At 40.6% G+C, this 15,088-nt stretch overlaps 1 protein-coding gene across 2 annotated transcripts in view; it reads left to right on the top strand.

Annotated features, from left to right (window-relative positions):
- The window catches only part of SOBP (sine oculis binding protein homolog), a 157,622-nt gene that overhangs the window by 84,157 nt on the left and 58,377 nt on the right, over positions 1-15,088 (top strand). Inside the window, exon 5 of one of the 2 annotated variants that reach the window (XM_074368551.1) lies at positions 4,521-4,616. The exons of the other annotated variant lie outside the window; for it this stretch is intronic. Within the exon in view, the coding sequence (XP_074224652.1) occupies positions 4,521-4,616 (96 nt within the window). The remainder of the gene's footprint in view (positions 1-4,520; positions 4,617-15,088) is intronic. 2 annotated transcript variants of the gene reach the window in all.

The raw sequence follows: 15,088 nt of genomic DNA, 5'->3' as shown, positions 1-15,088 counted from the left end.
ATCTTTCCACTTAAATGGCAAGTATTAACCTTTTCCTTGAGTCAGAAACACCTCACTTTTCAAGGGTAGGCCAGTGGAGCTGTTTTTTTGTTTTTTGTTTTTTTTAAAGAATGTTCCACATTTTCTAAAGGAGTCCTCCAGAGAAGAAAAAAATGCTGATCTTGCTTGGATATGCACATGACACCAAGGCTCTGGCCCAAAAGAAGAATTGGATTCTTTGAAAGAGAGCAAAAATTTGCCGTGTGTAAGAATTAAAATTTACAATATGAATTAGTGATGATTTACAGGGAAAGAGAGGTGAACATAAAGTTAATCTTTAAGCCAGAGATATTTGAGGTAGAGAGGCAATTAGTCTAAGTTTCTCACATAATCTAATATTTATTCAAACGCTGAGCACGGCATTGAAATGGGTGCATGACTGACAGCAAGGTGGGGAAATCCCCTTGCAGTTTAATTGAAGGCTTTTAATTTTTATTTCTATTTTATGGCAAGAAGTGAAGGCTTCTTAGACTCATAGGTCAAAAATGTACCTTTGGTCTGAAAATCACGTTTGTAGTAAAATGTAAAAAACAGCTTCCCATTTGCTTTTCCCCATGGTTGGCATAAGTATCTAGCATATTAGTCAGAATAAAGCTGTAGAGAGTGACACATGGAGAGAGTTAGTTCATTGTGATGTGTCTTGACATTCCTTCTGTCAGAACTGGTCACTTCAGAACAAAGTCAGACATCAGCCCAGTTTGCCAGGCCCGGTGGATACGAGAGCCACTGGTAGTGGTGGTAGGGGAGGGGTTGTCCACCTCGAGACAGGCAATTAAAGGAGGCACTGCCTGTGGAGAATTCAAGAACAAAAATAAAAGCAGCTGAAAGTCTGTCTGCTTGGTGTTGTTCCTATGAGCAGTGATTCTGAACAATTTCAGTGTTTCACATCTTCCGTACAGGGGTTGTCAGCTCCCTCTGTCCCCTCCACCTCCAGACACCATTGTCTGCCACCCAGAAAGGGGTCAGTGCAGAATAAGGCACTGGCTTCTACACATAGGAGGTTAGAAAACATGCTAAAATGAATGATGAATGTGGATGTAGGGTGAGGAAGTTCTAATGGATTTTGTCTAAAGCTGCCGCCAAGCTGCTGTGGAGTGATAATAAAGCCCATTCCTACAGGGCACTTACTGTGCTCCAGGAGGTGGTGGGGGCCAGAGATCCAACGGTGAGAAGCCAGACGCCATCTCTGCCCTTGGGAAGCTTGCGGTCTAGTGAGGCAGACAGAAATCACAACAGCCAGTGTAAGGGTGCACCTGTGTCAGGCCTAAGAGAGTGGAGATATTTGACTTGGTTAGAGAGATTCAGGAAGGCCTTTCTGAAGAGAAGGTATTGCAGTTCTGCTAGGATTATTTGTCATACCAGAAACTAAAACTCAATAAACAAATAAAGAGAATTTTTTGCCAAGGCCGCTAATCATATAATCTCTTAAAATCTTTAGGGTAATTCCTAGCCCCACTGCTGGGGCCACATCCTGTCTCCGAGTGTGGCATAGTTGTTCACTCCCGTGGGCCTGGGACCCGGTTAGAGACCGTTCTGATGCCTCTGCCCAGTAGGTCAGTAGTTCTCAGGCTGCCTGTGCATTACAATCACCTGAGAGCTTAAAAACAAACAAACAAAAAAAAGCCCCAAAAAACCCCACCCATGTCCAGGCCCTATCCTGGACCAATTAAATCAGAATCTTGGAAACATGGCTGGGAAGGGGAGGTCAGGCATCCATATGTTAAAAAAAAAAAAAAACCCCACATGATTCTAATAATGCAGCCGGAACAGAGAACTACTGCCTTAGATGAATGCACTTAATTTCACTTTGTCTGATAATAATAATTTTAAAATTTACATTAAAAACCTGAGAATGCAAAGGGAATTGCTTTGGTGAGAGGTATGTGAGTGCTTGTGTGTGCACACACATGTGAGGGTGATGGCGCGGGGTCTCCTTGCATGTCCTGTGCTTTCTGTCTCTGTGGCCTGTGATGGACACGCAGCAGATGGTGGGAGGATGGAATTTCTTGGACTCAAGAAGCAGCCTGGTTAGAGGCAGACCATTCCAAGGGCTGTGGAGTGTGATGCAGAGGCAAATACACGTCTCAGTAAAGAAGCAGATTTCTGCCTTTCTCTCTCTACTTCTAATCACCCCAGCTCTCCTTTTTCTTCCACTGCTGTTTTATTTAACCTCATAAATTATGAGCCTTTATATGAAAATCCTAGCCCCTTTGAGGAAGCACTTCAAACCTTAGTGGGGTTTTTTGTCCTTTAAAAACATAAAAAGCATTGTAAACACCTTACATGTAAGTGGAATGAATGTATTTTTGCCACTAATGTTGAAAATATCCCCAGGCATCTGGTGTGTATGAATGTGTATACATTGTACATGCATAATAAACATATTCTACCTTATGAATATTTATACATGAGATACATATATATTGAATGTAGACATACATATGTAAATAGTAGCCCTTGTAAACTATATGCAAAGTATGTTTCCAAGCATATGTATCATAGTGTATCAGGAATATAATAATCCTACCACCAAGTTTAGCATATTTTGAGGTGGCATTTTCTACAGAGTTGTTTGTGGTAGGGTCTAGTTACTATCCATGTATGTTTTTTTTTCATTGCTGAGATGTTTGTGAAGCACCAACTAGAAGTAAGACACTGGGCATGGCAGAGTGAGAAAGATGACACAGATGTGGTCGCTGCCTTCAAGAGACGCATACCTCACAGAGTGGCTTAAAATTCATTTAAGAAGAATCTAACGTGTTTGCTACCCATTAGCATCTCATTGCTTTTTGTATAGCTGCCTTTTATTATACATTCTGCTTTAAAAAGGCTGTATTAGCTTAAACCCTGATGTAGCTGCGGAGTAGAACTGGTGCTGGGAGAAGAAACGTCAGTGGTTTCAGTGTCTTGATAGCCTTTGGCCATGAACATGCTTACACTTTTTTCTCTGTCACATATAGTCCAGTCCTATAACTGCATTTTCATTTTACTCTGATTTGGTGGAGAGCCCAAAAAAGATACATTAAATGACACTAAATCCCTGAGATGTTTATGAATCTCACAAATGAAACCAAAACACAGCCTTCTCTTCTCCCCAAAACTTCTTGTGACCCAAATATTACCACTCTGACAGTCCACTTCTAAATTCCATCCAGCTCCCTCCCTGCACTAAGTAGCAGAAGCCTCTATTAAAGACAAGCTATATATTCTACAATGTACAGAATCGGGATCCCTTACTAGAATGACAATCCCCAGTCTAGCTGAGAGCTCTCGTCAGGGGCAGACTTCATGCCATTAAAAGAGAACCAATACATCAGCACTGCCATCGCTATACACAGACGTCTGCGCATTGTTTTCTCCCCCTCAATCCATACATCACAACAGGTAGTTCTCAGCTGTTCCCCCCGTGCCAGACATACATTTTATCTGAAGAGACAGCAGACAGAACTACCTGCTGCTTCCTGTGCGGCTCTCCCTGTGTTTCTCTCCTTTTTCCTACTTCACTTGGGCTTTTTAAAATCAGCTGGCAGGGAGCCAGGAGCTCATCATTTTAATGCAGTGCAAAATGGAATATGCATAATTATATGCAAGCCATATGTGAGGGAGACAGCTCAGCTGTGAATTTCAGGAGGCCAGGAAAGAGAGAGCAGTTAGGGCTGAGATAAGATAAGAGCAGAGTGGAGTGCCAGTGTCACCCAAATGAATGGTTTAATGAGTGTGCTGCAGACACGCCTCCTTTCACCTACCTCTTTCTTCTCTCCAACTCCAAACCAGAAACCGATGGAGATTAGAAAGAGAAGACTCCATGCAAGGGGTATTACTAATGGGTTCTGTTAACGTCTCCATTTAAACTTCAGCTTTCTTAATTAACAGTGTAGATCAAAATAACCAGTAACTTTTAATGCAGCTTCTTAATTAAATCTTTTTTTTTTTTTTACTGTATTTGATTGAAGAATCATTGTTCTTACTAGATCATTGCTCCTTTCAGATCTTTATTTAAAAATTGAGGAGAATCAGTTTATCTCTAATAGTATTATAATGCAAAATATAACTATGCAGATTGCTTTTCTTATGGCCTTGCTATTAGAATTTTTTAAAAGTGCATTATCTAGAGATTGCTTAAGCATGCCAAAAAGTTTAAACACGTATGTATGTCATATAATCCTAAATGTGCAACAAAAAGTCACTGGAAGTCTGAAGTGGTGGCAATTTTCAACAAAATTATTTGATTTTGGTTTGTTTCGTATCATTTTAAATATAACACCACAATGAATTTGCATGTTCAAGCTGAACGATGTAAAGAAAAATAAATCCCAAATTTTGATATCTAAAAGGCGTACTGCGTATTTAAACAAACTTCTTAATAATGTTGTTATTTCTGGATTCCCGTTTGTTTAATGATCTGAGCTGTTATGCTTTTAGATTTTTTTTTTCTTCCATTATTTGTAAGTCCCTAAATAGGCCATTATATTTCCCTTCAGGCTAGAGATGAAGATGGACATGCTGAAAATTTTCCCCAGCAGCACTATGCTAAGGAAACTCCAAGGCTTGCCTTCAAGAATAACTGCGAACTACTTGTAAGAATAACATACTTACAACAAGTCTAGAATGTTACTTTAGCACAGTGAAAACAGTTTTTGAAAGGGTTTGTTCATTATTACATAATTTTTGAAGTATTATAGTTTTTCTGTGTAGAGTTCTAAATGCTAATTCTGATATCACTTGAATATTAATTATAAGATCTCAAATTGCTTGCAAATCTTTTATATCTGATTATAGAGCTTGGATGGCCCTGTCTTTATTAGCTTGTTCTGTGTAGTAGTTTATAAGCAGCCATTTGGAGAATGGCTAGTAAAGTGAAAAATACAGAAAAAGACAGTTGATATATGTAGCTTGGAAAGAAGAAACAACAATCCCACCCCATCCCTCCTCCCACTTCCTAATTGTACACTATTTTAGGAGACAACATGGTAATATTTTGTTCTGCTAGGAAAGATAGCAGAGTTGACACGCAGTACTCCCTTTAGAATTCAAGTATTCCTACACTCTCTTGCCAAACTTAATCAGGCGCTTTCGTCTCTTCTATGTAGAAGAAGTCAAAGCAGCGACAGGATGCGGGGATGTTTCCAAGTCGTGAGAGAGAGGATCTCAGCTGTGACAGGGACTCTGTTCCAACGCAGGGTTAATTTGCTGTTCATTTTAGCATTTATAGCGAGACAAGATGAAAAGCGAGCAGGAATGCCTATTATATTTCTATTAAATGAATCTGTTGGGACCTAACGTTCTTGATTAGCTTTTGAAAACGAGTGCTCCGCAATGCATTTTCTGTTTACCTAAAGTAAACAGAGAATGAATTGTCATTTATTTAGAGATTCAAACACGGCTTTTGAAAATGAAGCTTTATGAGGGATCTAGCTATGTTGTCCCTAAATGTTCTTTTCTTTTCAATTGCATTAAAGCAAAACATTTGCTCCAACTAAATGAAAACACTGAGAGAGACTGAGGATGCTCACTTGTTACATTTTGAGGTAGTCTCATTTCTGTTTAGTTTGTTGGTGGAACACAGTGCAACCCTGCCAGTCTCTGCATTAGGAAATCCCACATGTAACAGTCTTTGGACTTAGCTCTGATACCAACTGTTCATTAAAAACAGTGTCCAAAGAGCAGAAGAGAGACAAATACAGCTCTTATCCATTCTAGCCACGGTAGCTAGATGTTGACAGTAAGAAACTCCTTTCCCCACACCATACTCTGCATGTTTACAACAGCACCACAAATTCTCTGTGCTGTCCCTTGAGCAACTATTCTGCACGCAAATTCGCTGCTTCTAAGTGCAGTTTTATTTTTCCTGAAATTTTAACTCACCTTATATTTTATCTTAGGGCTCTTCAATTTCCAGGCTTGCTAGCTTTACCTGTTTAGGATAAACCCCTTTTATGCATTTCCATTAATATTTCACTGCAGAACTCTGGTTTTCCAGTAGAAGACCATAGGGGCCACTTATGCTATGTTTTGATATCAAAATGCTTTTGGGAGTAGCTTACTTCTTTTTAGAGAAATTGTTAAAAGTAATATGCCATATTTGATTTTTTTTTTCTATTTATTGGAAAAACGAATGTGCTTGGGTCTTGGCTGTGGTCAGTTTATACTGGAGAAAGTAAAACATATATGTGAACATCTTTTCCAGATATCTTTAGAGAAAATATATGTTTAGTCATTGCTGTGCTTAAACACAATATTGTGTTGGCAGTAGTTTTGAGAGATTGGTACAATCTCTGTCCTTTTAGTTGCTGTTAGAAATGCTTTATTTTGGTCAGCATACTTTTTTGTGATAAAAGGGGGAAAAAGAATAAAACGAAAAAACAAGTCAGCTTATTTCTCCAAGGAGAAATGTAATTTTTTTTCTGCAAGAGAAGCGATGGTGTTTGGCTGGTTTTGAAACCCTGAGAAGTAATGCTTTTATAAGAAAGAGGCTGGTTCATTCTTAAGAGAGAAATAGGAAGTCCTTGGAGTTTTCTTAGTGCAGCTTAGAGCAAATTTAAAAGACTCCATGAGAGAAGATTGCAAGCCCCCTTCTTAGCCTAAGGGTAGGTCTACCATCTTGCACGGTTCACCAGAGCGAGGGTGGGTTTGGAAAGTGAGGGCGCTCTTTGGGGGATGGCGATGGCCCTTGGGGGAGGGTATTGAGGGCACAGTTTACTTCCAGGAACATATGGCTGCAAGGCTAACCCTCTGGGCCACAGGTGCTGTCGCAGAAAGTGCCCTGGCCAGGTTGACCATGGCCACTGACTATTATTGACTGTTGTCTCTGCCCTCCCCCCACATCCCCAGTCTCTGCTTCTTGGAAGAGGGAGGAATATTCAGTAACCTAAACAAAAGCAAAGTAGAATCGATGCCTAGAATACACAAGTATGTGTAATCAGAAGGCACTGACAAAGACAGCCTTGGCTGATAGAAAAATCTGCTATGCAACTGTCGATTTCCTGTAGGTATTGATTTGCCCATTTAAATCCCAAGCTGTGATATGTGCCTTCACACTTAATGTACAACACAGATGACTAGATATTTAGCTTGGTGGCCAAGATTCTTTGGTTGGTGATTGTGCAGCAGCTTCCTTATGCTTTTTATTAATTTTGAAAATGCAAGGCTGACAAGATGAGTGACATTAGATAAAACTTGAGTATTATTTGATACATCACAGTTCAGCATGGCCCCACCTGCCTCTTCAAAGATAGGTGTGTACACACACACACACACACATATCCCCCATGGTATTTTGCTGGCATATCTTAGTTTATGACAAAAGCAAATAACTTTCAGTAAAAGAGAACGTAGGAAATTCACATCACTTTAACAATACAGCAACATGGCTTATGAGAGCCCAGAAGAGGGAACATTTAGAGCCAGCCACCATGACTAGCTCTTGTCCCAGATTCCAGCTCTGTTGCTGGTCCCTTTAGCATTATTGCCTCATTCTTTTGGGACCAGAAGGCCTTCTCATTTCCCCTCTTAAAATGCTCCTTTGATGGTGGGAGTTGGATTAAGAGCCAGAGTGGGAGGAGGACCTTAAGCATACTAGGAGCTCATCCCTTCTCGTTAGCCAGTACTTGCTCAGTTCTTGAAAGCAAGCGAGGGTAAGACCTAGCAGAAATATAGCATAAGCTGGGTCCCTGGAAGGAGAAGACTTCTAGCTAAGAATGTTGACAGGGTTTGGGGAAGGAACTGAAGACAGTTGAGCCTACTCCCCAGGTGTTCTTAGGACCAGTCCAGAGAACATCTCTGTATTTAGGAAGAAGGTCAAAATATAGTCAAAGATTAGCAGCAACCAGAATGGTATATTTGGTTGGAAAGAAACCAGGTTTAGGAAGTCTGAAAGGGGAAATAAGAGAAAGGAAACTTGGGGAGAAAATCAGCCTGTCTTCCTTAGTTCCAGTCTGACTCCATTTGGCTTTTCCTTTAGGCTGTTGGGGAGGTGGGGTGGAAAGGAGAGGGGAGGGGTCCCTCAGCTGGAAGGCTAAATAAAAATAGCATGGCAGAAGTGTTCTTTCTGGACAGTTTCACTGGACAATGCCAGTGTGGGGAGAGGATGAAAACTATTTTAATTTTGTGGCTTTGTGAATCGAGCTGGTGGAGAGGAGAGATGGGCTGATTTGTCCATCTCATTTCCTTGTGGAGGCAGCCAGGTGGGTTACAAGAGTTGGATATAGCCTTTAGGCAGAACTGCTCTGTATTAATGCAGTGTTCAGTTAACAAGGTGTTATTGATTTATTATTGTATTATTTAATTATTTAATTTTTCTGGGGGGCAGGTAATTAGGTTTATTTATTGAGGTACTGGGGATTGAACCCAGGGCCTCAAGCTCTACAACTTAAGCTATACCCTCCCCTCAATAAGATATTATTGAGCATCTCCTATGTACAAGGCATTGTACTAGACAATACTGATGGGGGACACAAATAGACAAAGACATACTCCCTTCCCTGAAGGAGCTTACAGTTCAGTAGGAAGAACAGGCGTATGCAGCATTGTAGTCCGCAGGAATAGGGGCTCTCAGGTCTTCCTGAACGTTAGAATTTTGCCCCAGCCGGACTGTATACTGTAGCACTCTGGTGGTGTAGCTAAGGATCATAGGCACAAAGGCTTAAAATTTATGGTGAAACATCTGGCATCATATCACATTGGATCTTCATCTGTAAAACGCTAGAGGATACTGTAAGGATCTAAAGAGATGACATATTTAAAGTACCTGGTAGATAGTAACATTCAGTACATATTAGCTGCGATTATTATGATCCTTCTTATTTTCATGATTGTTATCGTTACACAGTGAGCTGTGGCCCAAGAGAGCACCAAAGTTCTGGAGTACAAAGGAGGAATCGATTATTTCCATATGCAGTGATTAGAGACTTAACAAAGGGGGATACCTTTGAACTAGGCCTTCCATGGGTTGGATTTTGATAGTCAGAGCTGGGGTATAAGGGAAGGGGGCATTCCAAGCAGAGGGAAATAGCTTGAGCAGAGGCAAGGAGGTGGGAAAGTACAGGCCAGGTGACTCACACTTCAGTTGACACCTAAGGTGGCTGGAGTGTAGGGGACCTGAAGGATACGGGGTGAGCGGGCAGCTCGGCCTATTTGCAGAGGTCTAAATCCTCCTATCTAAAACCATCCTATCAAGCCTGGACTTTAGTAGTTCTACCTCATGAGCATTCATAGTACTTCTATGGAGTAAAAAAAAATTATGGAAAGTTCCTCACACATACAGAAATAGAGTAGAGAGTCGTGTAAGGAACCTCTGTGTATCTATCACCCAGCTTCAACGGTTATCAACTATTAATCTTGCGTCATCTATCCCTTTACCCTCTACCTACCCCACCCTTTTATTCTGCTGGAGTATTGTGAAGCAAATATCCTTTTTGTTTGTTTGGGTTGTTTTTATTTTGGGGTTTTTTGTTGTTGTTTTTGTTAAGACCAGCATACCACTTCTCTGGCTAGAAAGAATCCTTTGAGACTGATTAAATTGGGAGCTGGAGCTTTGGGACTACGTACCCATAAAACAAATGACTCTTGGTTATGCAGTGAGCTCTTCCCTCCCTGCTCAGCACAACCTTATAAGGCTTGGATGATCAGATGGAGTTTGAAGAGCCCTTACGGTGAAAGACACGCCACAATGCTAGTGATGACTTGAGTCTGCTTTATTCTCAGGCCTCTGCTTCTAAATGTATTTATTTAAAAACAAGATCAGATCTCATTTCAAGCCAGCCCGTCTCACCAGTACGTGTTAGCCTCATCACAGCAGTGAGGGGGGATTCTGACTTGCTGTCAGATATTAGCTGTTGCTAGGACTCTCCTGCTAGATCATGGAGACTTAATGGGAACCCCCAAAAGGTAATAGAAACAGCCCCACTTCACTTTAAACTTGAAAGGCTTTCCAAAATAGGTATAAATGACCAAAGACCTCCCCTTAGCACTGTTAGACTAGCAGAAAGCCAGATTCATGCCCCAGCTCAACTTGAATTACACTCTTTCTTTGATGCTACACTGAGCAGCCCAGGTACTGAGAATTAAAATTCATGGTGACACACTTGGACTCCTATCACATCAAATAAAATATCATATGACGTATGTGTTTGGGGTATGCTGTATACCAGTTTCCTGAAATAGTAATTGTAAAAGCCCTGAAGGTGTAAAATGACCCAGAAATCCCCAGGGCTGGGTTGCTGTCTAGAGAGAGTTGGCCTGTCCTACCCACCCTCTGGGTGCCTTAAGTCTGGAACTATTCCTGCATTCCCACAGTTTTCTGAACTTTTTTTTTTTTTTTTTTTAGAAAAATAGAACTTTGAGAAAGAAAAGGACTAACTTTAGACTAGGCAAGGGGTGGTTCCAATAGTGGTGGCAGCATTATGCTCTCCATCCAGACCGTCTAGACTTTAACACAGGCAGAGGAATGTATTCCGCCTGACCTTCCTATTTCACCTGCACATTTCTCTGCTTCCATCTGTGCAGTTGTTTCACCTTGCTTTCCATCTGGCTCTTCTCCTTTTCCTCCTCCTCTCCCCTCCCTTACCCCTCCCCTTTCCCCTCCCCCTCCCTCTCCTTCTCCTCTTCCTCCTTCTTTTTTAAGGCTTTTGGCTCCCATTGCTGCCATGGTCTCATGATTTAGAGCCTCCTTCTTCTCCTGTACAAAGACCCTCTCCCAAAAACACCATCTCCTCTTGCCTCCCACCCTGCAAACCCTATTTTAACTGTCTCTTTTCACCTTCCTTTTCTGGGGGAGAAGCTATCTGTGGGAAGGCTAGAGTTCCCCAGCTTCTGCTCTGGTATAGAGACTTTTCTTGGGATTAGATTTGATTAGAGACCCTTGGTCCCCCGCAAGCTCCCCTTTCCAAGGCATGGAGACCTTTGTCTTTCCTGTTCCTGGGCCACTGGGCAAAAAGGTCAGAGGTATATGGTCTGGTGTTCATCCTGGCTTCTCACACAGGGCATCACAGTGGTTCTTGGAGCCAGAGAGAGGTGTCGAGGACCATGTGTTCTCCAAGGGAGATGCTGTGGTGTGATGGGTAGGAGTGGGTGTCCCAATCTCTGCTCTGCAGACACGCCAGTTGTGCAGCCTGGGCAAGTTTCTGGCTTGTCCTGAGCCTTAGCACCTTTATCGATACAGTGAAGGTAAATAGATTACCTACCTCAGGAGTAAATGAGATCGTGTATAGGAAGTAACTAGTATGCCTGACTCATAGTAAAAGGTCAATAAGTGGTACTCATATTACTAATAAAATGGATCTGGAAGGTGGCATTAGTTTGAACAAAATCTTAAGGCAGATGCTTGGCATACCTGCCTTTATTGTCTAATTAGAGTCTCTTCCTAGTTGGGTTGGATAGAAGCCCATGCTTCATATTTTAACTTAGGACAAAGAACTGCAGAGAAACTCTAGAAAATCTACCCACTTGCCTATTTATGCCGAGGGCACTAGAGATGCCTGTTGGCTGTATAGCAAATGTTGCTGATTTGTGAGGTACTGTGATGTTGGTGTACTGTTTCAAAGAATTTAAAACTTCCAAAAAATAGTATGGTGTTACAGTGAAGAGCTTGGATTCTTACACCCAGCAATTTGTTCAGATTCAGAAATCACCACTCCACCTACTGGCTTTGTGGCCTTGAGCAAGTCACTGATTATCTCTGTGTCCGTGTGTCTGTGTCCGTGTCTTTGCCTGTAAAATGAGGACAGCAGTTGTATCTATGTGGTGGGGTTGGTGTGAGGTCTAAATGAATGATTACTCACAAGATGCTTAGAACAGTATTTGGCAAGTCGTTGGCACTCAATTGATGTTGTAATTATGATTATTTCTTTTAAGATTGCTTATCTATCACATCGTAGAATACCACTGACCAAATTTTCAAGCAATAGATTATTTGAAAATCTTGAGTATATATATTTGCATGCAAAGGCCACAAAACTTCCTCATGAGCAATGAGAGGGACAAGGTACATTATGCAGATAATTCTTAGAGTTTACTTTAAAAAATATATATATATATAACCATCAAGGAAGACTCTACATGGTCCAAGACCCCTTTGTCTTGCCCTCCCATTTAATAGTAAAATTGTTAATATTGGAAACATGCAACTAAGAAAATAAATGCAAAGCAAAGGAAAAAAATATAATTTACACATGGAAATATCTGCAGTAGTAAATGGACGTGCCTCTGATAAGCCTGTTAAAGGATGGCGAAGAGAAACCATCCTTTGTGGGGTATCTCCCATGTGCCACTACACTTGGTCTTTACAGACCCTTTTTATTAGACCCTATATGCTTTATAACTTTGCTAAGTGGATATTGTTATTTCCTCTTTACAGATGGGGAAATTAAAATTCAGGGATGTCACTTCCCTTGTCCTGGGAGAGGGGAGGGGATGCAGTGAGCAGGCACAGAGCCTAGATTTGACCCACATCTCTCTGACTTGTGCTCAGGCCAAGACACACTGCCAGACTTCTCAAGGTAGGGACCAGGTCTGATACATGCTTCCATCCCAGGGCGAGAGAAGGGGTTCAATCTATGTTTGTGGGATGAAGGAATTAAACAATTACTCCAGAATCGCTCTTTCCAGCTTCTTTATGATAACAATTCTTTTGTAGAACTCTGAAGCCAGAAAAAACATCTATGGGAATGTTCAGAAGGGGAGTTTATTCAGAAAGGCATGTCAGTGTTTGAGAATTTCCAGTTAACTACTAAATTGTAGGGAAAGGAACCAAAGTATATGTTTTTTAGTTTGGTAGACTATAGAAAATATATTTTTCAATGCATTTGAGTGGGTTTTAAAAATCTGACAGCACTAGCTGATATATGATGTGCTAAATCTTATTTTGAAGATTTTTATTCTTTTTATGATTTAGTAAGTCTGTTTTCAAAAGGCTTGGCCTCTTTTGATTTGGTGGGGGTTGTATTCCTCGGGGTGAACTGATCTATTTCCTTCAAGACTTCTGGCCATCAAGTAGCATGCTGGAGGTAGGTGTCAGCGACATTTTCCCTCATCGTTTTTATTGCTAGGACTGAACAATTACCTAAAATACCAGAGAGGATTCACCTCTGATGGCTTGACAGGAACTCTAGGTCATTTATCAAGGAAAACCAGAAAATCAGAGAGGATATCAATTATCAATATAAAAGTGCACAAGAAACCAGCCCAAACTAATATTAATCATATTTAGTCATATGCTTGGTTTATGGCTAGAAGAACAAGCTAACAAAAGTCTCTTGGGAGAAAAAGGGAAAGGATATAAAAAACATTTAGAGTTGAGCAGAATGACATATGTGAGTAATAAAGGAGGTAAGAAATTGGGATGGGGATGTGGAGAGGATGGGGGACTGGTGAGAAGGAATTTTGAAAGAGAAGAAGAAATTTAGGAGCCCATGATTAAGCAGCAAATGTGCAGATTCAGGCAAGTGAGGTCTTCGAAGTAATGTATTTTCTCACTGCATTTGGCTTGAAGCGTCTTATGTAATTGTGCTTTTTTGTGCACTTCTTACTCTTCTGGTTTGAAGCATCAGGCTTTCCTGGAGGGCTCTCTCCTCAGCTTCTCCTCCCTGGCCACACACAACCAGTTGAGACATCCTCTTTTAATTCCAGATGAGGTGCCCCTGGAGAGAGCTCTGTGAGACAAGACCTTTGTCGTTCCTCACTGTACCCCTGAGAACCGTGCTTGCCCACTCCATGTTTTATAGATTCTAAGGCACACTTTCCCCCACTAACATCTTAACATCTCAGAAATGGGATTGAATATTACAATTGATGACCTGTCAGTTTTAAATTGGCAATGTTTTCCCCTAGTGGTATGAAATAATAGCATCTTAACAATCAATAGTGATGTAGATTCAATGAACTGTGGAGGTAGGTGCCCCAAAATTATTTGTCGGATGAATGCATGCAATAACTTATCCTCCTGGTTCTAGTTCAGGTGAAAAAGAAATGCTTAAGGTTGGTTCTGGCTTGTGCATCAGCCACGGGCAAGGTGGAGTGGAGGGCTGGCTAGTGCTTGTCTTGGCTGAGCATTTTCCTGCTCTGAGCGTTCCCTTCAGCAGAGTCAATAGATGGCTTTGTTCATAATTTCAGGTGAAATGTTGAACCAATTAAGACATATTTCTGATAAGCCAGGTTTAAAATAATAAGCAGTGCTTTTGTCTTAATTATCCAGAAAATTGCTTAATGTTCAGCTTTGGATTGCATATCCATCAATATTTCTCTTGAAAATTCATGAACATACATACATTGGTAGAGAAACAATGGTTTCTCTCTCTCTCTCAATAGAACAAGCTGTAGATTTTATTAGGACAAAATTTGGGTTATTATAAATAAATCAGAATCTTTTTACCCATCATCATCACCAATATCATCATCCCTTAGAGAGGTTCCCAACCTACAGAAGAGACAAAACACATAGATAGGTACATTTCCTACACTTCAAATTTTATCATCCACCTTCAGGATATCAACTTGTTGTATAGGTAAATTTAACAGTGTTAACTGTGTGAAGAACTCTCCTGTTCTATAGTGTTCAGATATCAATATAGTTTGATTTTCTTTGAATGGAAAATTTGAATCTGATTCTGATACTGCAGCAGGCTCTGTTATGCTCATTGCTGTGTGAACACAGGAGAACCACGTAAACATTTTAAAATGTCAAAGCCTGAGGTGGGAAGAGAGGCAATATTTAGATATGGAGCATACGCTAGGATAAGGCCGTCACATGAAGGGTATCCAGATTATTAACTATATGTGAAATACTTTAGGCATCTCCATTACAGAGCCCTTTCAGGCCATGGTGTTTTTTAACTTCTGAATTTTCTGATGAATGTGTAAGGACAACAATGGTGTTTACACCATTGGCTTAGAGAAATATTTATATATTTGCCAGATAGCTTGACTTTCGAGAATATGTGACCTCATTGTGTATATACACATATAAAATATAATATATGAAGGCAAATTTGTATATCCCATGTAGAAATGTGGATACATACATTAAAGAAAATGAAAATAAACCAGAGCATTAAAA

The sequence above is a fragment of the Camelus bactrianus genome, chromosome 8 (genome assembly GCF_048773025.1).
Source record: "Camelus bactrianus isolate YW-2024 breed Bactrian camel chromosome 8, ASM4877302v1, whole genome shotgun sequence".
Lineage (NCBI taxonomy): Eukaryota > Metazoa > Chordata > Mammalia > Artiodactyla > Camelidae > Camelus > Camelus bactrianus.
Note: the sequence above shows the minus strand (reverse complement) of the source record. Positions and strands in the feature narration are given on the sequence as shown.